The 23,366-nt window shown below is 50.5% G+C and overlaps 1 protein-coding gene across 2 annotated transcripts in view; it reads left to right on the top strand.

The window, feature by feature from the left end:
• SRRM4 (serine/arginine repetitive matrix 4) overlaps positions 1 to 22,930 on the top strand; it is a 46,657-nt gene extending 23,727 nt beyond the window's left edge. The window contains exons 5-13 of one of the 2 annotated variants that reach the window (XM_088175782.1): positions 110 to 136; positions 601 to 651; positions 3,271 to 3,363; positions 4,346 to 4,508; positions 12,787 to 13,124; positions 14,698 to 14,910; positions 15,168 to 15,278; positions 16,415 to 16,555; positions 17,152 to 22,930. In XM_088175782.1, the coding sequence (XP_088031908.1) occupies positions 110 to 136; positions 601 to 651; positions 3,271 to 3,363; positions 4,346 to 4,508; positions 12,787 to 13,124; positions 14,698 to 14,910; positions 15,168 to 15,278; positions 16,415 to 16,555; positions 17,152 to 17,392 (1,378 nt within the window). In that variant the 3' untranslated portion in view covers positions 17,393 to 22,930. The remainder of the gene's footprint in view (positions 1 to 109; positions 137 to 600; positions 652 to 3,270; positions 3,364 to 4,345; positions 4,509 to 12,786; positions 13,125 to 14,697; positions 14,911 to 15,167; positions 15,279 to 16,414; positions 16,556 to 17,151) is intronic. The other variant, XM_088175783.1, reaches the window with a different exon arrangement.
• Positions 22,931 to 23,366: the final 436 nt, after the last annotated feature.

Genomic DNA, 23,366 nt, shown 5'->3' on the forward strand with positions numbered 1-23,366 from the left:
TGCTGCATGAGGTCTTCTCTCAGTGCTCAGTCTGAGCCTAAACAGTCTTGGACTCAAATTTGCAATTTTCTGGGACCCTGTATTCACTGTACATATTTGTGTCTTGCAGGTTATCATCAAAGAAGAGAAGGCACAGGTAAGAGTTGAGCAAGAATGGGTGGTCCCTTAGAAAGAAGAGTTTAGTGGTCTCTCCAAAGTTCATGTTCACTGAGTGGGGACAGGAGGCATTTCTTCTGTGTTTCCTTGTGGAATCCCCTTGGGTTCCCCCATTCCATGTGGGTCTGGGGTCAGTGACTCCCCAGGTGTGGATGGGAAGAGCTCTTCTGATTCCAGTATATGTGTGTACATGATTGAGAAGTACTCATTTTCTCTCTGCAAAAAGGCAAAGCCACCAAGTTGGCTGATCCCTTTGAGGGTTTTGGCCAAGCCCATGAAGCAGATTTGTCAGCAGGCACTCAGACCCCCTGTGCTGTGACAATCATGAATCTCTTTCATTTTTACTGCATGCTTTTGGGCAACTAAGCTGTAACATTGACATGTGATTGTGCAGCTTTTTATCGGAACAGAAATCTGCGAATTAATTAGCCATTTCTTATTTAGTTCTTCAAGCCCCAAAAGTAAGAGAAAGGAAGAAAGAAAACACAAAAAACAGTAAGTAGTGGTTCATGGAGTTCTCTGCCCTGCTTGCACAGTGTGGGGCTAGGAAGTGCTTGATGTGGTGGGGCCCCTGGAGTTAATACCTGCTGCACAGCTCTAAGCATTTCTCAGGATTATTTTGAAGCTAAAACCAGCAATTCTGGTTTTGCTGGAATGGAAAAAGGTTTGTAGAGGCTGGAGATCTTTCCTCTGCCTTTCTTTTGTGAAAACTCTTTCTGTAGTTTGTGTATCTTGCATGGATGTGCAGAGTCTTGTCCACCCAGTCCAGAGAGAAGGCTCCAGCTGTTCTGGTGGGGGCAGCCTGAGAAGCTGAACTCTGACCTGCCGAAAGGACAGGCTGGCACAGTCTTACTGAGAAGGGCCTCAGCAACTCCTGGCTTGCTGCTCTAGGAGGTTGCATTAGGACCTACTCATGAGATACAGTCCAGCTCAGAACATGTGTGGGGTCAACAGGAAGAGAAGGGAATGTGTGGAGGGGACGGAGTTTGTAAAAATCTGGTGTTGAGGTTCAGCCCTGCAGTGTTAGCAGAACATAATCCTTGTCCTGTGGGGCACATAATCGAGGGGCATGGTATAAAATGGGGTTCCTCAGGACTGGAAGGAAGGACTCTAAGCTGCCTGTGTTTTTCCCTTCATTCTCTGTCTTCTGGGAACTGTAGCTTGTGGCTTCTCACCTCCTTTCAGAGCAAGGAAACAGTCTTGGGGCTGAGCTTTGGGTACTGATGTCCTGGCCAGCTTTGCTGGACCTTGGGATACTGCCTGCACAGTTTCCATTGCATGCAGAAAACCATCTCCTTTTTGTTAGATTTCTGCACATTAAGTGGCACCGTTTCAGCTCAGTTTCCCCTCAAACTGGGCAGCCCTGCACCTAGAAACCTCGGTGGTAAAAGGGGGCTTCCTAGGTTATCTGTAAAAGGAGGTATCTCCCCAGCCTAACACAGCAGTACCCTAACAGTGCAGTTAAAGCTGAGATCCATGTCCTGCTGGTGTGCCCTGACCTTAGGCAGCTAGGGCTGCTGGAATTGCTCTTTGGGGATAAACCAGCCAAGGCGTTTTAGCCTCATCTTTCTGCTGGCAAATCAGAGCTCAGCCACTCCCAATTTCTGCAAACCTTTTGCTTCCAGGCGTGGATCAGATGGATCCCATGAGGATTTTAATCACACTGCTTTGACTTATCTTTGCATCAGGCAACTGGTTATCTAAATCACACAGGACCAGTTTTCTCTTCTGCAGGAAAGGAAAACAAATGGGAGGGACTGGTGCAAAGGGTGAAGCACAAACACAGGGATTTTCACAGAAATCCACCACATGAGTGAAAGATGTTCAGTGTTGCTGATTTCAGCTGTATGGAAATAAGAAAGGAGGATCCCAACATGTGAAGTTTTTTAAAAATATAATCATTGGGTGTGAAAAGCATCAAAGAAAACAGCCAAGCAGAGTGGAAGAAATTGCCCTGGAGGTTGCCCTTTTGTCTTAAGGGAGATGCTGTTCTCAAGCAATTATTTGCTGAGTTTTTATACCAGCAAGTTGCTAAATGCTGTCCAAGCAGGTTGTATTTGTGCTGTCAGTGCCTGTGTAGTGTGGCCATGAAGCCAGGCTGTTCTCACCAGCTCACCCACAGTTAGCTTTGCCTGCTGGCACAGCCATGGAAATGCTTCCAGATCTAAAATAACTGCTGTGGTGAACAAAAATGGGAGGGATAGGGCACAGAAGGTGGCAGCTAGCCTGCCACCCTTGTCACCCTGCTCTCTGCACCCAGGACTTCAGCTGTTGGCATGGACAGCTATAGCCCTTAAGTAACAGGGCCAGGTAATCCATGAGAAACAGCCTGGTGGTGCAAAGGGAACTGCAGCAGGGCACTGGCCCTCTGTCCCCTACACACACTTTGCTGAGGACTGTCCTCAGGCCTTGTCAGAAAAGGCAGCCCCAATGACTGGGCCCCTGCCAGAAGCCAGGGAAATGGTCCTGTCTCTCAAGCAGGAGCTGTGCACGAGGCAGGCTGTGCTTAGAGAAGCTGTACTTTGTGCAGCAACCACCAGAGCTGCCCACAGGACTGGCTAAATGCTCCCCCTGGAGAGGGTGGGGAAGGCTGGCTGCTACTGAGTGTACTCTGTCACTTGGAGCTTGTCCTTCTGTACCTGTTCTTCAACACAAGGGAGAGGGCTGGAGGTTTGTGATGGCTTGCCCAGAGATGGTGCTTCCCCCAAGGCTCAGCAGGAGGAAGCTCTTGGGCAGTTGCCTGGCTGTTACAGTGTAGGCTGCAGGATGAAAGGCAAGCACATGACTCTCTAAAGTCTTGAAAGGATTGGTGCTGGCTGCTGCACTCCCACGTGCTTGTCCACAAATCTTCTCCCAGCATGCTACAGAGTCAACCTAACAGCTTGTGTGTAAAATGCTAGCAGAGATCTCAGGAAGATGTCACTGCAATAATGAAGAGATGGAGAATTTCTCGTGCCTTGATGTTCAGTGCCATGTTTCATACACCAATCTCTTTGGTTTAAAAGGCATACCTCCCTTCTGATTTGAACATTATCGACCTCAGCCTTCAGCTGCTGGCTCTTGCATCCCCCTACTTGTTAACCTGATGCTGGATTTTCTTTCTGCTTCTTAAAGCTCTCGTGGGCGCACCCGGAAATCCCATCGGCATCGGCGCTGCCACTCTCGCTCGGAGAGCTCCGACTCCCACTCCCCCAGCTGCCGGAGCAGGTAACAGCTCTGCTCCCAAGCTCAGCGTCCTCAGCCTTCCTGCTGGGCTCAAGGATGTGGCTGCCACAGCCTGTGTGACCCACAGGCTCTCTGTGCACGGCCACTTCTCATTCTGGTAGCAGCAATGTCACCCACTGGGGGCTGAGCTGTTTGTGGTCTCAGCCATGGAAGGGTTTTGCCTCAAGAAGCAGCGGCTGCAGCTTTTTGGTCTAACAGTCACTTCTAATCCCCATGGCTAATGATCAGCCCATGACAGCTGATTCCAGTCTAGTGTCCCTTCCCCAGCCCAAGGGCTCTGTACTGCTGATGTCCCAGGAAACCCTTAAACATGATCTTAGCAATGGAAATATATTTGCCCGTGGCAATCTATAGTCATTGTCTTTGACCTGATTAAAATCTCTCCTGTGGATGACAGATGCATCCTGGGGCCGGCTAAGAGGATGCTGGTGCTAGACCCAGCATTGCTGCAATAGCAAGTGATTTATACACATAATGAGTTCATGTTTCATGTTCTCTGAAAGCACTTGAACAGCCCACCCCCACTCTCCTGCTTCACTTCTCCTAAGTACTGGGAGTTTTCTAATGAAAAGCTGAGGATCAGTGGGGGGAGGAATGCAATCAGTAATTGAAGGGGTGCTCATGCAAGAGCAGAGTGTTTTCTCTTGGAGGTGTATCACCATAGGAACATTCTAGGGTGCACCAAGGCCATGGTTTGCATTGAGCCACCATAAAATCATGCATTGGAGCTGAAATTTCAGGTTAAGGTCCAAAGCCTGGATGGAAAATTATTATTTTTCTTTTAAAATAGAAAAGCAAAACATCCCTTTTCTCTCGCTCATGAGTCCACAGAGCAGTCATGTGGAAGAACATTGCCCCATACACAGAGCCCTAGCACAGACCTGCCAAGGGTTGGTGTGGAGCTGGGAATGGGCACTACTGCAATCCTAAGGAATAACATTTTGGCTGTTCCTGTCTCCTGGAGGCACAGAGCCAGGTCTAGGGAGGAAGGGCGTAAAACACGGCGAAGACGCTCCTGGCACCATTCAAAGATCCCAGCAAAGAGAAGCTCCTCTGCAGAGGTTCAGGCCAGTCAAAAAGCCAGCCAAGCCCTCCCACTCTACAGCTTCCTGTCTTCTAAGGAAGTAGTAAGTATTACACACTGTCCTTCTTTGCTTGAATTAGCCAGAGGAATCTGGGCAAGAACTCTGATATGAAATTTTTATAACTCAATTATAGTGATGTTAGACGAACTTGGTTAAACTGTATTATTAATTCATGGTGCTGTTTTCCAATGTATGTAAAGTCATTCCTTCCTTCAGCACTTTCACACCAAGGGTGGGGCTGGAGAGGGGGAAAACTTGCAAAGTCTTTAGCCTATGAATAATGAATTGAGGACATTAAAAAAAAAAAAAAAAAAGTGGCCTCCAGAAACGATATTTTAGTGGGAAGGGTTTGTTATGCAGTTTTTGCGCAGCTGGATGTGAACTTAATTCACTGGTCTTTACATCCAAAAGTTTAGTCCTTCAGGCTGAAAAAGGGTATCAAACATATACAAAAGGAACATTTACATTTAATGAGCTGGCATTTAATGATTATTGGCATGGGGTGTTTTCTGACTATCAGAATCCTTCTAGGATCACTGTTCCTCTGGACTGACAAGCCCAGGGGCCAAATTTGGAACTTATGAGCTGCCCTCATTGATGCTAATGGGAACTGCATGTGCATCTGAGGGTAAAATCAGGCTCAGTGCCTTGGGATGTTTTTCTATATACACAGAAAGAGATGATACAATACATGAATTGAGGGAGCAAGAGATGGAGAGAAATATTAGATAGAGATTGATATCAGTCTTCCTTTTCTGTGGCATGTTTCCCCTTTGTTCCTGGCAGCAGTAAAGCAGAGGTGTGATGTCCTGACTGTGGTGTTGGAATCAGATAGGCACTCTGGAGAGAGAAATTGCTACACAGGACTGGAGGTAGTGCAGGATCTGATAGCCACACGTGTGGATGTGTAATGCCAGAGGTGTTTTGACTACAGAGTCCTCCAAGCCCCGAAGTTGTTTTCTCCTTTAGGCCCAGTCATCAGTTGGAAATAGCTCAGCCACACGCAGGAGTTACATCAGATAGGAGAGAGATGGTGCCAGCAAGAGGAGAGACTCTACCCACTCACCCACACAGACAGCGTGCTGATCAAAATACCCAGGGATTGTACGTGGGTACAGACAGGCACAAGCTGTCTCTCAACATTATAGATATGCATATTTGCTCTCGTTATAGAGTGTGTGGGGCCATGTGAGTCAGTGCTTGTAAAGCCTTATAAGGCAGCGTGGAGAGCAGAACCTCACACCACACTCTGATGTGTGCACGCACACGCAAAGGAAGAAAAACAAGGTATGAAGCTCATTGTCATGAACTGGGGGTGTTGCTGAGTTCAGAGCTCCTCCCCCCAAAAAAAACAGCCAGCCAAAGACTGCATCATGTCACCAGGGTGTTGCTTAGTTCAAGCAGCGTGTTTTTCATAAATGCTTTTGAGCCTAAGCCTAGTTTTTAATTAGTGCTAGGTTTCCTCTCTCGGAAGCCAGGCTCCCTAAGTCCTGTGAGGCCAACTGCCAGCTGTTCTGTTTCCTGAGAAAGAGTAAACTCTAATTTAAAATTTTAAAAGCTTTAAAATGAGCTAAACTGAAGCATCCTGCACTCGCTTTTCCATTTGCTTCACTCGAGGTAAATGAGTGAAGCAAATGGAAAAGCTGCAGGGAAGGGAAGACAAGAGCTTGATAGTTCCGGATGCAGGGGATGCAAAGCAAAAGTCATCGGGATACTCCTGTGTTCTTTCTAGTAAGGGTTAATAACTTGAGTAAATATTTTAATGACTAAAAGGCATAATGGCTGATGAAAGCCACTGCTGTCCTCCTGTCCCCAAAAGAAGTACATTCTCTTGGGACACCAAGAGCACATTTAAGCACTTGTTCAAATTGAAGCTCCTGGTTAAGAGCTGCCCCTGATATTTTGCTGAATAAGGTCATTAAATATCGTGTACTCAAAACTGGCAAGGGAAAAATGGAATGGGAACCTTTAGTCTCATTTATTAATGACTATACACAACCCTTTGATGCCTTTCCTTTTCATGAGTTAAATGGTTGCTCTATGAATAAGCTTCGTTCTGTCAGACTTTGAGAGCAGCCTGAAATGAAAATGTGCTCTTGCAGAATATGTTGATCGCATACTGAAAAAAAAAATGCTGGAGAATAAAACATTTTGTGAAAAAGTTAAGAATTAGGATTCAAAAATGCCACGTTTCAGTCCTCTGTGAGAGCTGGTATGTTACACTCCCTATCCTTCCATCTGGCCTGGGCTTCCAAACCATCCTTACCTGGGGAGATGCATTGTCATATATCCAAAGGAAAGGCATTGTCCAAGGAGGATCAGGGAAAAATACACAGAGACACTGGGGAATATGAGATAATGCTATAGCACTTCCAAAACAAAGGTTTTGCTTTTCAAGATGGTTTTTATTCCACACTGTTTTGCTTCTGAAAATTTGAAGTGCTTTGTGGTAAATTCTGCTATCCTCCCCACCTTATTTGTCTTCATTCCTTTGTAAAGAAACAGACACAATATCTAACTAGGTCTGCCTGGAACTGCTGGGGGATAAAGCACACAAAACAATGCCCTGCCTGTGCATCTACCTTGCTGCTTCCTTCCCTTTTTATGCAAAAGCTGATGCACCCACACATGCATGTACAAATGCAGAAACACCTCAAATTTCCCTGCTACTTTTATTTTTGGCAGTGAATTTCCAAGCTTCTCCCTCTCCTCCTTTAATCCCGTGCAGCCACAGTAGGCACCTATGGAGAGCAGGATTGTGGGCCTGTGCCTCAGCAGGCACAGAGAAGCTGTGGGTAATGTGCAGCATTTATTTCTGCACAGAATACCCCTGCCCAGCTGCAGGCACTTTATTCCTCACCGACACAGATGGATGACTGTGCCACTGTGCTTTCCTTTAGCAGTGCAATATAAATACCTGCAGGGCACAGATCTAATTGCCTTTGTTGTTGCTGATGAAGATAACTGCACCGTGCATACACTTTCCTTGCCAGCTCCTTTGCTTTCACTGTAACTCATTTGTGATACCACAAATTATCACAGGCTTGAGCCAGATTTCCAGTGAAGCTCAGTGGGGTACACCTGCTCCAAATGATGCTGTTTGTCTTTGTGCTTGTGTCTGCAGGAAGGTAGAATGGGGAAATGCTGTGCAGAGACTGGGACAGAGTTGCTGGAAGGCTGAGGAAACCTTATGGCAGACCTGCATATTGGCTTGCTGCTGCTGTTTTCTAGCCTGGGTTTTGGCTTACATAGGAAAAACTATTCTTTTGAGTGCTAGGCAGCACGTTTTTGACAGCAAACAGGGCCCTTCAAGGGCAAAACCTTCTATAAATATGGAAGTTGTTCTCTTTTTTCTTGTCCCATTTTCCCCTCCCAGCCGGGGCATTGAGGTTATTGTCTGGTTATTGTCTGACAAATCCACAGCCCAGTGCTGGGAGCAGCAGCTGGGGGGAAAGGATTGGTGCCTGTATCCATTGAAGGGCTGGGCTGTGCACCAGCTACCAAAAAGAGGTGGTGGAAGACAAACCCTTGCTCCAAAGCAGTGCCAGCCTGACTCAAGCTGAGGTGGGGATGCAATGCCTACACCCCAGCAGGCTAAAAAGATCCTTGAAAAGAAACTTTTTTTGGCATTCTCTGGCGTTTACCCCAGCAATGTATTGGTGAGCCAGGCTGCTCAGCAGTGTCGTCATCCAGCCCCAAAAATCCCAAGCTCAGGGACAGCTGTGTCACTGCCTCCCTGCTCTGGGACTCAGCTTAGCCCCTGTGGTACAGAAACCTCACCCTGAACTCCCTCAAAATAAAAAGGGGGATTTTCCCACTCAGTGCTCCTTGAGTCAGGGACTCATAACTGCAAAAAGGGGTTATACTGAATTGCTACAGAACTTCTGCTTTTTGTGCTCAATCAGAAGCTGGCTTTTCAGCTGGGGTGGGTTCTCAGCAGAGGTGAGGCCATTTTCCCCGAGGCTGTGGCAGGTGGAGGAGCCCCAGGGCAGGATGCAGCCCCATCCATCCCCAGCAGCCCCAGCAGGTGCTGTCCCTGTGCCGGCGGCTCTGGCAGATGTCGGCCGGGCTCTCGCCGAGAGCGGGGCTCGCCGGGGTCACCGACACAAGTGTTTTACTCCTTTCATTAGCACAGTGCCCAGAAAAAGAGAGAAAGGCAGGCGTTATGCCCCTCTGAAAGAGAAATTAACTCCGCTTTGAAGTGAGTTGCAAAACAAGAGAAAAAAGCCCCACGACGAAATCCTGCAGCTCTGAGTGAGGCTGTCCCCGGATGGCTGAGACAACGCATTGTCATCTCTCGCCCCGGGCTGTTTGTGCCACTGTAAATGGAGCTGTTCAGTTTCATTGGAAGACAGCAGTGATTGTATTTTTGTAACCTGTTAGACTGCGCTGCCTCTTGGTCTGGGATTGCACTTGGAATTACAGTCTGAAATATGAGTGAGGGCTTCATTTCTGCTCCCCCCTCATCTTGATTAAATAATGATTTGAAACAAAAAAATCCAATAAATACATCTCCTGGGTTCCCTTGAGGGCAGCAGCATGTTCCCTGCTGAAAGCTGGATGAAGCAAAGTTCGCTGAGATTGTTTAATTACTTATTAGGGGTTGTGTGTGGGGGAAATCCAAATGTTCACATAGAGAGAATTAGATTTGTGAAAGAGCAGGCTCTTTTAAGCCACCCTAGAAAAGCAAAAAGCCATTAGAATTCAGAATCACACAGAATGGTGTGATTCAATTGAGCTCTGTGCAGTGTTTTTAGGTGTGGTACTCTGTTTCCATCCTGGGTGGCTGGTATGACTTTCAGAAGCAGTAAAATGGGATCTGGAGCAAAGCCAAGGTCATTCAGTGGGGAGTGTGGGGAATTGGTCTGAGCAGGCAGGCAAGCTGAGCACCCTGAGACTTGTCCTGGCTCTTGCTGCAGGGCAGAACCTCCCCCAGAGCCTGCAGGAAGCCACTGGCTGCAGCCTGCTGCCCCAGGGTGGTGGGGCTGAGAAGCTGCTGTGTCCCCCTGGCACCTCCCCTGCCCCATCCAGACCCTCCAGCCCTCTCCCAGGCTGTCAGCTCCGTATTTCACTGATATCCACACTGCCTCTTCCCAAAGTGCTGCTGCCACAGATGCTGAACTACAGAGGAGCTTGTTGATCCTCCCAGTCATTTGACAGATTTTGTGATGTGCTGACAACAGTTGCTACTTTGAAGGTAGATGTCAGCCAAGGCAGAGCAGAAACAAGGATGCCAGGTCCTGGAGTCAGTCTGAAAAGCTGGTTTAGAAATGCCAAAAAACTGCTGTATTTCTTGGCAGAAATAACAGCCTTTTGGTTTAAACTGGGAAGGAACAGAAGGAAGATATTTCTGTGTGTGATGCTGGGGTCAGTGTCCCTTGGAGCAGCCCTGTGCCCACTCCAGGCTCATCCTACCCCTGCAGCCAGGGAGTCCCTCACATGCTCTATTTATGCCTGTAAGTGAAAGGTGGTAAAAAGATGGTTGTCTCTGGATTAGAATTCAGCTTGAATGCAAACCAAAACCCATATTTTAAGAAAATTATCTGGTAACATATTTGAAAGTGCAATCCTGTATCTTCTGGAATGTGGCTGGGGAGAGTGCAGTGGTCCATAGCACAGAGGTCAGATCTCTTGGGGCTCGGGATTTCAGAAAACGTCAGGACATCAGGGTTTCAGAAAGAACTGGTGAAAAGCAGAGCTGGCTATTGGGTTCCCTTAGGCTCCTGTGACATTCCAGTTTCTGCTAGAGTAAGCAAGGACTGGTAGAGAATTGCTAGAGCTAAGAAGAAGCAAGGAGCAGTTCCAGATGCTGAAATGAGGACTTGCAATGTGTGCCTCCACTCGTTCCTAGTTGGGAGCATTTGGGAGACATTTCTGGTCTGCCCAGGGCTTTTTCATTGAAGGTGCAAGTTGGCTAATAAAGAAGGATCACTGCATTTCCTATGTTTGCTGCTGGGACTGAGCATCAATTAGAAGTTAGTGTGGGGTGGAGATGGGGAACTCCATTATGGATTTGCTGGGATGAACCAATCACTTATCCTAGAATATGTTTCTTTCCCTAGCAACACAGGAAGTACTTGGAGATCCTCCAGCTCCAGGTGTTTTCAGAGCACCAGAGTGTTGTGAGCAGTCACCCTTCTGCAGACTGTGCTGAGAGCTGCTGTGGGTGTTGGTAGCTCTGCTCTGGTTTCAGTCACTGCTGGTTCAGCACCTGTGTCCGAGTCAGCTGTCCCTGTCCCAGTTAGCACCTTGAACTGGGTCGGGAGCAGCTCTCCCTGGGGACACAGATTGAATGGCACAGGCAGGAGCATGGATATGGAGGCACCATCTGATAGGATGGAGATCCTTGTGAAACATGACACAGGCTGAGTCTGCAGCCCCTCTGAGGATGAAAAAGCCATCCAGTCCTGAGCTAAACTTTCCAAAGGGACTGGCCCTGTGCCTGCTGTGTAACAGCTGATCCAGGTCTTCTCTGCTGCCTGAGGCAGCACCAGCATTGCAATGTGTTTTTTTGGCTCAGATTGATGAGGGCATGGCCCAGGTCCCCAGTGTGGAGAGCATGGCATAGATGGGGGCATTGTGTGCCCCAGAGCGTGGCATGAGGGCATGTGCACGTGTTGGAGGGAGCACGGCTTGCTGGGAACGTTTGGAGGGCTGTCCTGCGTGGGGAGAGCCAAACCTGTGTGTTTACACTCTATGAACCCTGCACCGAACCTCATGGGTGGGTCTGAGGAGAGTGGAGGCTCTGAGTGAAAAAGGAGGAGGCCACATGAGAGTGCAGATGTGTGCATTAAACCCTAATTGTCACCCCACTGCAAGGGCAGATGTTAGCACTGACACAGCCTCACTCCCAGCGCTGCCACATTCCTGAGCTGCCTCAGGCAAATGCCGGTGCAGTGAAAACTGAACTATAAAATACTGAAATGGTGTAAATCCCTTGGTGGTGTTCAGGGTCCCAGAGAATAGCCCTGCCCAGGTCAGTCTATGTGAGTTCAAGGTCCTTGCTTGCCCTGTTGTGCTCAGCAACTCAAACCCAGGGTGTGGCTGGCCCCCTTGCAGAGGCTGGCAGGAGCAGAGCTGCCATTCCCTTCCCCACAGCTCTCTGATACACAGCGTGGGGACACTTTTCCTCCTCTATTCTTTTGCTTCTTCCCTCACTCGAGTTCCCTTTGTCATTTCCATACAACCCGAGGGATTCAGTGCAAGCTGCAGCTTTCAGCACAAGCCATCAGCCTCCAGGAACGGGCTGGACAGGCCAATTTAAAGCAGAAGGAAACAAAAATGAGTAATAAGGGAGACAAGCGAGCAGACAAAAAGCAGTCATGACATTTGCATAGAGGAGGCAGCATACAGTTGGCAGTGTGGATTGAAGAGAGGGTTTATGTTTTTTTCATGTAATTTGAGACTCTAATGATGGACTTATGTTGCCCGCTCTTCCTTTTTTCTTACACCTTACCTACTAAAGGAGGAGTTCTTGATGGGTAAGTGGATGCTATCCGCAAGACACCAGGGAATTTATTAGAGGTCACTTGAGCGCATTAGCTATATCTTCTTCAGGGGGTAAAAAGCACACAAAAAAGTATCTGTATACCTTTTATTTCCAAAGGGATTTTTCTTTTTTTCCCCTCACCCTCTTTGTTCTTTTTATTTTTTCTTTTTCTTTTTTTTTTTTTAATTTCAAAGTGATAAGCTTGTTTATTTGCCAGTTTTTGCTTTGTACAGAAGCCCTTAATTTGATTTGATTTGGTTTTTTGTTGCTTATTTTACTGACATTGGTTCAGCTACTTTATTAAGGAAGCTTAAAAAAATTCACTCATCTAAATTTTTGTTTTATTTTTGATTTCTTTGCAAGGATTATGTAGGTTTTTTTATATGTATATACCCCCTTTTTTTTTCTTTCCCTCTTTAAGGTTAAGTAAGGGCTTTGTCCTCTGTTACATTTTGTTTTATTTAGTTAGTTAGTTATTTTAATTCTTTGGTTGCCCGCTTACTTTGTTAAGCTCTTTTGTTTAACATGAACCGCATGCTGATACTCTTTGCATGATCTCTAAATCTTCCCATTATTATAGCAGGGGGAAAATAAGTTTCTTCTTACTGTGGATTTCTTTTAGGGATATGTGCTTTTGTTTTCTTCTCCTTTCTTCTTTTTTTTCTTTCTTTCTTACTTTGTTTCTTTTCTTTCCTTTCATTTTGTTTCAGTGCATCATGATGGTAAAATTTCTGGGTTTATTTGAAAAAAAAAAAAAAAAAGCAAAGTAAAACCAAAAACAACCCCCCCAAAAACCATTCAAACAATGCCAAATGGCTTTTTTGCTTTCAGATCTCTCAGTCAGGGTCTTCTGCTGACCTCTTTACCAAAACAGACAGCCCGCCTGGCAACCTAGCCAGCCAGAATGGAGAGTATCATGAATATGACTCAGGAAACGATACTTCCTCCCCTCCCTCCACTCAAACGAGCTCATCCAGGTCAAAGGACAGCCAGGAGAAAAGAAGTCTAGTCCATGATGGCTTTGGCCATGCCTTCTCGTCCGGGAAGCCCAAACTGGCCAACAGCGATAACAGCTCTGATTCAGGAAATTCCTTCACCAGTTGCTTTTCCCAGACCAAGGGAACAGCTTTGGAAAATCTGTCTCCAGATGCCCAGGGACAAGACCGAAGGTCAGTGATTGCCAGTAGCTGCTGCAGGCAGCCCAATACCTGGTACGTTGTTGCTCTGTGTCTCCTGCCGCTTGCCAGTGTCCCTGGTGAGCTGGCAGGGAGCTTTCTGTGCTCTGGAGGCAGGCAGGTACCAACCACACCCACGCTCTTGCCAGGCTGGAGTCCAGAACCCAGCAAGGACCAGTACTGTAGCCAGAGGAGGAAGATAAAACCCAGCCATCACGTCCCTGGACATTGCTTGTGACAGTGCTTTGGCATTGCTGTAGCTCATGCAGGGTTTGGGCCTGGGTCAGGCTGTGTTCACAGCACATTCCTGCTCACCTGGGCATGGCCATGTCAAAAAAAAGTGTCTGGCCCATCTGGGCACAATCTGAAAGGAGCATCTGGGGGTTGCCATGCTAATTCTCCATCTCTGCCTACTGTAGGGAAGGGAAGCGGGGCTTGTTTCCACTAACATCATAATGGGCTGTTCTTTCACCTGTCCAATGAGCCAAATCCAGCGTGCCCCTTCCCTTTCCCAGTTCATCCAGCACAGCTCCAGGGTGACCAGATAGCATCTCCTGCCAGTGGGGAGCACAGGGAGGGGCAAGTACTTGGCTGGCTGCAGGATAACACAGCAGCAGCTCTGCTCTGGGGCCACAAGTCATCCAACCACTACCCAGTGCCACAGGGCATCTTCAGGAGAGGGGAGTAGCTGCTAGCCTCCATCACCGCCTCCCATTCCGGGGTTTGCCAGGGGATGTTGGGAATGGGGCACTGAAGCATGGTGGCTGGTACCCAGGGCTGTGCTCAGGCAGTGGTTGTAGGAAACTCTTCCAGCTCAGGCCCTTGGGTCTTAAATGCTGAAAGTCAGAGCCAGGACATGGTTTGAGCACTGAATGTGACAGGAGGGAGCCAGGGTAATGGGTTTTAGTAAGAACAAGCCTCATTTTTCAGTCAGAGGGTAAAATTTTAGGTCTGTCTGTACTTTTCACATGGTGATTCCAGTGGGATAACTCTGCCTTCACATGGGTGGAGCTGGGATTGCAGCTGGCCGTGGCTGCTGGGAGGCTGCCTGGCTGCTGGGCTCTGACCCCAGTTCATTCCCAGAGCACTTCTGGAAGAGGAGGAGTTCACACAGCGCTGTCCAAAGGCAGCAGGCCGTGCCTGCTCAGTGCCCACTCCACAGCCAGGCTGGAGCACAGCCCTTAGCCTGCCATGCTCTGCCTTTCCCCTACTCCAGCACATTTTACCTCACTCCCTGCCCAGGACCAGCTCTGCTCGCTGGCCTGACCAGGCTCTGCCAGCCAGACACCTCTGGTGTGTTGGGCACGGGGCAGATGAGCTGCTGCTTGTGCCACCCGAGAGCTCTTTCACACCTCTTCTCCCTGGCAGAGCCCGGAGGGTGAGCTCAGATTCACACACGTGGGGTCTTCTGCAGCAGCAGCCTGGGGAGCTGAGAGGTCTTTTTTACCTCCAGTTAGGGAATGGAAGGATGGGAATATTTATTTACTGGAGCATGGTGCTCCCCTCAGCCAGGGACCAGTCCCTGTTCAGCCACAGCTTCAAAAAGTGTCCAAATATATGTTCACAGAGCGTGCCTCCCCTCATGTCTCGGTTCCTCAGAGGAGAAGAAGCGAAACTTGGTGCCCTCCCCAGCGCACAGCTCCCCGCTCAGGCCTGGCTCCCGCAGCGAGTCCTGCACCAGCACGGGCAGATCCTCCCCCGCCTCCAGCCGCTCCCGCTCCTCGCACCGCAAGGCCTCTCCCAGGTACTCCCGAAGCAGGTCCTGCTCCTCGGGAAAGAGGTAAGGCCAGCTGGAACAGCTGTCTCTGTGACCCGGGCCAGTGTCTAGTTCTTGCAGCTGGCAGGCTGCTTGCAGGGGGAGGTGTGAGAGTTTGGGGGTGCCTAGGGATCCACAAGGCTTGGGGTGAACTGGCCACGCAGAGCTGGGCTGAGACCCTGGAGAATGGGACATCTCTTCCCCCTCGTGATTTGGAGTAGTCTGGTACAGCCTCACCCTCCAGCATCTTTAACTCTTTTCTGTTTCTTTCCTATCTCCAGGTCTTCCTCACGTTCCCCCAGCTATTCCTCCAAATCCTGCAAAAAAAGTCCTGGGAGTAGAAGTTCAAGGCCTCGCCGGAGCCCCAGTTACTCCCGCTACAGCCGTAGCAGGTACAGCTGTCCACTCCTGGGGTATTTAGTGTCCACTCCTGGGGTATTTAGTGTCCACTCCTGGGGTATTTAGTGTTTACTCCTGGGGTATTTAGTGTCCACTCATGTGGTACCTGCTGCCTCACACTTTCCCCCGGCCTTTATCACTGTTGTGCTGGTGTGAGTGGTGGGCAGAGCCCGAGGCTCCACCTGGGTCTGTGCAAGCAGCCAGCAGCCCCTGCAGCAGGGCTGCAGCCCCTGCAGAGAGGGATCTGATTACAGCAGGGAAAGACACTCTGGTTTTTAGAGTCACAGCTCTGACAAACAGTTGTCAGGCCCAGGAAAGTGTCCCTGCTGTGAGGGCAGATGCCAGGTACCCTCAGGCTGACACTCACAGCCTTGGAGAGGGAAACAGAGTCCAGGCACCTCTACTCCCTCCATACACCATAGAAAACAGTCTCACCGTTCAACCCTAGAGATGCCTTTGGCAGATTTTCCTGGTAGCACCTGTGCTGCTGTGAACATTTTGCAACCTCAAAATCATACATTCCCAGGGTCAATTCTTGCAGGCTTTGACAATCCCTGTGCTGGTGAGCAGAACACTTCCTGCATGCAGGGATCAGGCAGGCCCTTGACCTGTAACGTGTTGCTTTGCAGATGGCACTGAGCAGGGTGTATGAAGTCAGCCACGCTGCACACAAGGGCCTGTGCTGACGTGTATGGGAATTTAACAAAAGAGAAAACCATAGCAACACCGGCACTCCTTCTGGCGAGGCTTGCAGAGCCCTGCAGGGCTACCAGGCCCTCAGCTCACGTGGGGCCTGCTGGCAGGGCTGCTCCTGCCAGCTCCAGCAGCACGGCCAGCAAGAGCTAAATACAGACTGCACCCACAGACACAGGTCCCTGGAAGCCATCTTAGCTTGGCAGTGCAAAGCCACTGGAAGACACTGCTGGAGCCCCTGAATGCAACCAGTGCTGTCCAGTCTCTTTGTCCAGCTATGTGAGTGCTCGGGGGTGACACCACCAGAGCACTGAGAGTTGTCCCTCGTGGAGCTGAGCGTCCTCTGCTCATCTGTGCCTTCGCGAGTCGTTGCCTCCCCATCCCCGAGCCACCCCAAAGCCCTGCAGTGACAGTCCCCATGCTGTGCCCTCTGCAGGGACCGCGAGCGGGAGCACAAGTACAGCTCCAGCGAGAAGGAGTCGCAGCGGCAGCGGCAGCGGCGGCGCCGCTCCTATTCCCCCCTGAGGAAACGCCGGAGAGACTCTCCCAGCCACCTGGAAGCTCGGCGCATCACAAGGCAAGGGGGGGCTGTCCCAGCCTTTGGAGACAGGCTCAGCTGGCACTTCCCAGGGGGATGAGGGCTGTCCTTGGGTCCCAGCCCTTGCCAGAGGAGTTTTCTTCAGCAGACCGGTTTCCCCGAGCCTGATCAGCAGGCCCTTCCACCCCTCCTCTAGAGCTTGGGGATTTCCAGCTGGAGGCACAGGGAGGATGGAGAGGGTCTCAATTTACAGTAGCTGAAGGAAAAAGGTGAAGTCAGAGCAGGGACTCAAGTGCCAAGAGCATTCCCTCACAGGCTTTTTATTTCACCCTGTCCTGTGGAGGATGTCCCACACTGGAGAGAGTCACTTATTGACTCTAACCTTCATACAGAGGGCTCTTTGGGACAACATCAAGTAGAGCCCAGCAGACTTGAGTGGCTGAGACATTCCCCAGGGCTGTGGGGGTGGGTGGTTTGAATCCCAAAGCCCGTCAGCTACCTGATGTCTTTTTCCTTTTAAACAAATACAATCACATTTTTGGGAGTGTTGTGCCGAGTATGCAGTGCTTTTTGGAGATTTTGGCAGTACGTCTGTCCTTGCGTTGCTGGTAACCCACATCTCTGTGTCCCCACAGTGCCCGCAAACGCCCCATCCCCTACTACCGTCCCAGCCCCTCGTCCTCCAGCAGCGCCGGCAGCTATTCCTCCTGGTACAGCAGCTTCAGCCGCTCCCCGAGCCGCAGCCGGAGCTACTCCAGCTACCGGACGAGCCGGAGCCGAAGTTGGAGCAGCAGCCGGAGCTCGGGCCCCAGGAGCAGCCGCAGCAGGAGCAGGAGCTATGACTCAGGAGCCAGCTCCGACAGCCTGCGTCGTTAGGGAGTGTCACTGCTGGCTGACACCGGGTGCCGGCGTCACCGCCACATTCCTGGCATTCTCCGCTTCCTTCCCACCTACCTGGCCATCGATAGCAATCATCCCCGATACTGACGTGGTGGCATTGCCGGGTCCCCCTTCCCCGGTTCGGAGTAAGAGCCCTGGAGCGCCTGGTGCAGCCCCTCTGCCCCAGCGCGGAGTGGGTGGATCAGTCCCAGCTCCCAAGGCCAGGCTGGAAGAAGGGTCGGTGCTTTACAGAGGGTCTGTCACCACAGACCTGCTCCGTCCTCCCCGATGCTCCCATCTCCCCATTGCTACTGCTCTCCAAAGCACTACCAGCGGGTCCAAAGGAAAGAATTCTGCTCCTTGATCGTCTGACAAACCGGGAACCAGCAAATTAACTTCTGCTGGAGAGGCAGACCCTGTTGGGGAGGAGTTTGCTGGAAAGCTTCGGTGATGGGGGGCATGGGTGTCCTCACCAAGGCAAATATCAGCTCCTTTGGGTCTCTCCTCCAGAGCTGCTGCCCACTCTGCACAGAAAATATTTATTTTTTGCCAGTCAGCCAGTCCCTGCTATAAATAGAAGGCTAGAAATCCCTCCCGACATACTTCCTGAGGGAAAAAAAGGCTGTTTGCTCTTTCTCCTGCCCTTTCCTACCAGGTAGCAGCACCTTTTGCAGGGTTGTTTTATCCCCCCCAGCACCAAATTGCTTGCAAAACACCTGCTGAGGTCTGAAGCAGACCTGGGGCTGGTGGGGTACAAGGCAGAGGGGCAGTGGTGTCATGCTGTGCTCCGAGGGCCAGGTCATGAGTAAGAGACCAAGGGCCATGGGCTTCCCTTCTTGGAGGAAGATTCAGACATTTTGGGTTTAGGTTCTTCAGGGAGCATTGCCTTCAGAGTGTGTTGCTGGTGGGACCAGAGGGAGGTGCAGAGATAGCAACTGTGGAGTGCAGTCAGAGCATACAGGGTTAAAAAGGCATTGCAAGATCCAGGGGACCCCAATTCCCCTTCCTCAAACCATGCAGCAATTTCAGGCAGGATTCCAGGCAATCATTCCTCCTTGAGCCCCCCTGGCTGCCCTGGGGCAGGATCAGCAGCACAGTTGCAGGGCTGGTGCCAGGCTGCAGCAGGATGCACTGGTGGCCCAGGTTGTTACTGGGAGGCCAGAGCAGTGCAGGGGGACACGAAGGGCCCCCCACTAATTGTCTGTTTTTCCAGGGAGCCACAGGCTGCCCTGGGCCCTGGGGTTTTGTCTCCCTGCCAGCCCAGCTGCCTGCGCAATTACTGTGTTTTGCCGGGCAACAAAGGCTTCTCCCAGCACAGCCTGAGCTGGTGCTGAGGAGTTTATTTCTCTTACAACACCTGGGTGCTTAGAGACGCTAATTTGGGCTTAAGACTTCCCTCCCTCCCTTCCTTTTTCCATCCCCTCCCCTTCCATCCTGCATGATTATTAACGAGTTTGGGCTTAATGAGTCAAGGAGGTGTGTGTTGTTTTAAGTGTTACAGAAAGGGCTGAGTGGAGCCACCATCTGCAGGAGGAGAGGGGGTAGAAAGGAATGCAACCCACCCCCCATCTACAAAATTACCTACAAGTCCCTGGCAGTCGGAAAAGGGACAAAGCAGCCAAGGGAGGAAGGCTGAGTGCCATGAGTTGCTGTGGTGGAACTGGATGATCACCTCAGCAAGCCTATAAATCTGTTATCTGTTGGAAAGTACAGCAGCACAGGCAGGGATTCCATCTGGGTGGTACAAGAGGAAGTTTGATGTCAGGGAGCTCTTTCCTGATGCTGGTCCCCCTTGTCCTGTGCCTTCAATGGCCAAAGCTCCCATTTTTCCCAGACCCTCATCCCTTGCCTTGCTTGCTGCAATGTGAGGATGAGGGGGCTGAGACAGAGAGCTGGGCACTGATCTGGTTAGTGACTTAGTGAAGATGTGTCCATCTTCTGGGGAGACCCTTTGTAGGACACAGAGAGAAGTGCTCCTGCTAGGGCTGAGCAAATGCTCTAGGGCTGTGGTTGAGGGATCAAAGCCAGGATGCCACTGCCTTCCCTCGTGGACTGGCCCTGACAGCGGCCCCTTGGCCACTTTCTGCAGAGAACTCCCTCTCAAAAGGGCTGAAAACCTCATGCTTCTTCCCCAAAGAGTCTCTCCCAGTTTGATGTTGAAATGCCCCATCCTTCTGCTCCCTGAGAAGATCCAAAGGCAGTGATGGGAACTCAGACCTTCCCAGCTCTCCCAGTGTTCCAGGAGCAGCTTCCGGCCCCTTGGCATCCCGTAACGCACACGTGGAGCTGTAGCAAGGAAGCAGAGAGCCCGAAGATCCAAAACTAGGAAAGAAAAGAAGACGGACTTTGTGCAACTGGTGTAAATACCAAACTCCCACTGACTGGAGTCCTCGTGGCTGGGGACACGATGGAAGCACCGCACCAGGGTTAGCAGCATCCACCCCTTGTGGGTTAGGAGATGACCCCGAGGGTTGTGTGGGGCTGGTGGCAGCTCCTGCACTCGTCCAGCTGATCCCTGCATCACGGACTGCCTCTGCTTGTACAGTCCTTGGCAGCTAAACGCTCCTGGGGTTTCTTTCCCAAGCAGACTTGCATTGGAGTAACCCTCTTTAAATTATTTATTTATTTATTTATTTAATATTATTATTATTCTATTTTTAATTGTATGTCAGAATGGACCAATATTTATTTATTCTAATTCTTCTTTTTTCTAACGTTAAGTTATTTTTGGATCTGTTTGTTTGTTCAAATGTATCCGTGCCGCCGGTCTCGTGTAAAGGTTTACAGCTCTGGCCCCTCTCAGTGAGGTGGCCGGAGGAGTGACAGTCACTCCTGCTGCCACCGTGTCCCTCTGCGCTCACCGGAGCAGGGCGGGGAGCACGGCGTGGACAAAGGGACGCAGGGCAGAGCTGCGCCTTTTCAGTTTGGAATCTCGTGTTTCTCATTAGATCTGTGCAGGAATGCGATGGGTGTGACCACAGAAACGGGTCGGGGACGTGTGGGAGGTGGCGGCGAGGGTCTGCTGGCAGTGCCACCGGGGAAGTGTCGCCTGCGCGCTGGCCGGCCGGGTGCCAGCTGGCCCCGCGCTGTTTGCCTTGGCTCCGCTGGGCGCGGGCCGCGGCTGCTCCGCGCTGCCACCGCCGCTTTCCCTGCGAGGATGTCGCCGCCACGACTTCCCTGCCGCGTTCATCCCTGCGCACTGACCCACCCATGGGAAAACAAGAGATGAGACTGGGAGAGAGCGATCCCTGTGGAAGGTCCTTGCAAAATCCAGCCTCTGGTGACGGTCCTGACCAAGGCTGTGTGTGTATGCGCACATGTGCATATACATGTGAGTTTCCCTCGGTGTTATTTATTTTTTAACTTATTAAATATTTTTAGTACAAGCTTTAGTACACCCTCCCTGTTAGTGGACAGATGGGGTTTCTGTGGGTTTGCGTGAAGCTGTGAGTTTTTCTGTCTCTGTGCCTTTTGCCAGTGCTTTTTTTTTTACATTTTTTTTAATGTTGTTTCTCTCATTCACTGCTTTTATGGATTTTTGCTCTGCATCCAACAGCTCAGATTGCTGCAGGTGCTCTCTGCAAAGTGCAGGTTCACCTGGTGGAAAGGCAGCTTGGTCATTTTGGTGTTGGTGAATCACTGCTGTGGTCAGACACACAAGGGGTGCTCAGGGCTGCCCACAACATCAGGATAATATCTTGGCTGTTTTTTGGAAGCCCTGTCTCACACTCAAAGGCTCTTTCCCACCCATGATTTTGAATCATCCCACAAGCATCCCTCCTGCCTTTCCCTGGCAGAGCACATGTCACAGCACTCACTCCCAAATATCTCCTTGATTCTGGAGCCATCAACTCTCCCCACTCACTGGACCTGCCTTGGCTCTGGGTTTGTTCCCCCAAGGGAGGCTTGTCCCACCTCTCCCAACCCCAGGTTTCAGAAAATTCAACACCAATTCTGCAGATTTGCTGGGAAGCAAAGATAAGGGATGTTTCAAAGCACTGTTTTGTTCTTTCTTCATTGGTTACAGCACTCGGCTGAGCTTTGCTTTATGTTGACTGCAATTTTCTCAATGTTTTTGTTGTTTTGGGGACTGAATTTGTACCAAACTTGTCTGCAGCAGCCAATCACTGTTACTTTGCTATGCATTGTACATATATTGAACAGGCTGAGAGGACTTGGCCTCTATTTAATATTTATTTCTTCTATTTATTGAGCATTACTTTAAAAAAAGCAATTTGGGTCATGCTGTTGGGTCCACGAAGGCAGGAGCCTTTGAAGTGTTGCCAGATATGTTGGAGAGAGGAAGGCAAATTTGGCTAATTTGGATCTCACCACCAGTATTTAGAGAGGAACCTCACTGTGATGGAGATGGGCAAGGCAGGGGAGAACTCTCCATCTCCTTGGACCAGCTTCTGTTGACAAATCACATCCCCCTAGAAATGTGTAGGGAACTCAGAGGTGACAGGCCAGCTCTGGTGAAAGAATAACCCTGCTCCTCTTCCTCTGCCCCATGGAATAGTGCTGCCATGACCAAAAATCCCTGAAGTTCTCTGATCTCCCACTGCTGGTCCCATCTTCCCTCTGGAGCACAGGGACACTTGTCACCTTTTGCATCAGTGAAGAGGAAGGGAATAGGATGGCCGTGGTCTCCACCAGGAAGCAAGGATGTCCACCCTGCCCCATCCTGAGACCCTCATGCCATGTCCTGCTTTGTCTCCTTCCCCAAGCTTTGTGCCAGTATCTTTGTGAGTTCAGTAGCCAGGGCAGCACTGGGGAGGGCTCCCCTGTTGTCTCCAACATGAGCAGAGCTTGCTGCAGGCATCCTCCCCCAGCTTTGAGATGTGCTAAAAATCCCACCCTGCCCCAGGGCTGCTCCAGCACCGCCCTGCTGTGCTGGCTCGGGTGGGAGGTGTTTGTGCTCCTTGGGCAGAGCTGCCTGTGCTGCTGGAGTGTGGACACGGCTCCAGGATCAGCAGGGAGTGCCCAGAGCTGGGCTGTGCCCACACAGCTGGCTGAGAGCTGCTGGGTGCTCAGCCTTGGGGCTCTCGGGGTATTGGTTTGAGAAAAGGACAGGTTCAAGTACCTGAGGGAAGACTTTGCCCTTTAGTGTCCAGTGGGATTTTATTACCTCTTCACCAGAGAATAAATAATTCTCATGACTTTGCTGCTATCTGGCAGTTTGCACGAGTGGGAGGGTCTCCAAAGCAACAGTGTCATGGTCAAGCACCCCAGCTTTTGGGCTGTTGCCTAGAGAACAACACCCTCACCAGCCCAGGGTAGCTCTCTACCTTTGAAACCCGGGGAATGAGAAGAAGAAAAGCCAAGACGTGAGAAAAGCCACGAGGGAAGCGGTGTCTCTGTTCTCTGCCTGTTGGTTGATTCCACCCCCAACGACACCGGCACATCTGTTCCTTTGAGTTCATTGTAAAGCTCCCCCTGCTCTCCATCCACATGTGTTCTGTATCCTTTAGTCTTCCTGGGTGTTTGAGTTGTTAGCCTGGTTAGAAAAAGGTTTCAATAAAGGTTCGGACAGTATTTCCTTTGCATCATGTTCCTTTTGGGTACCAGTGCGTGCAGTGGGATATTTCAGGTTGTTTCAGCTGCTCCGCAGGGAAGGGCATGTGCCTCCACTCCCAGCTGCCCAGGACTGGCTCCTCAGGGCACTGACTGGAGCAAAAAAAAGTTGTGGGCTAGTATTTCTGGCAGCTCTGCTTTTCCTGCTGGGCCAGGCTCCTGCTGCCCTTTCCAGACCCTTTGGATCCCCCACCCTGTTCAGACACTGGGAGTCCAAGCCAGAAGTGCGTCCATCTCTCCCTGGAGGTCACACTGGGCTCACCAGTGCTCTCCTCGGGGTTGTGCCCTTCCCTTCCTGCTCCAAGCCCTGCACGGAGTTCCCATGCCACAGGGAGTTCCCATGTCACCTCGGCAGGAGCCAGGGGCACTGGGGACTCTCCAGCACCGTGGGGAGCAG

Source organism: Sturnus vulgaris, chromosome 19 (assembly GCF_052056855.1).
Source record: "Sturnus vulgaris isolate bStuVul1 chromosome 19, bStuVul1.hap1, whole genome shotgun sequence".
Classification (NCBI taxonomy): domain Eukaryota; kingdom Metazoa; phylum Chordata; class Aves; order Passeriformes; family Sturnidae; genus Sturnus; species Sturnus vulgaris.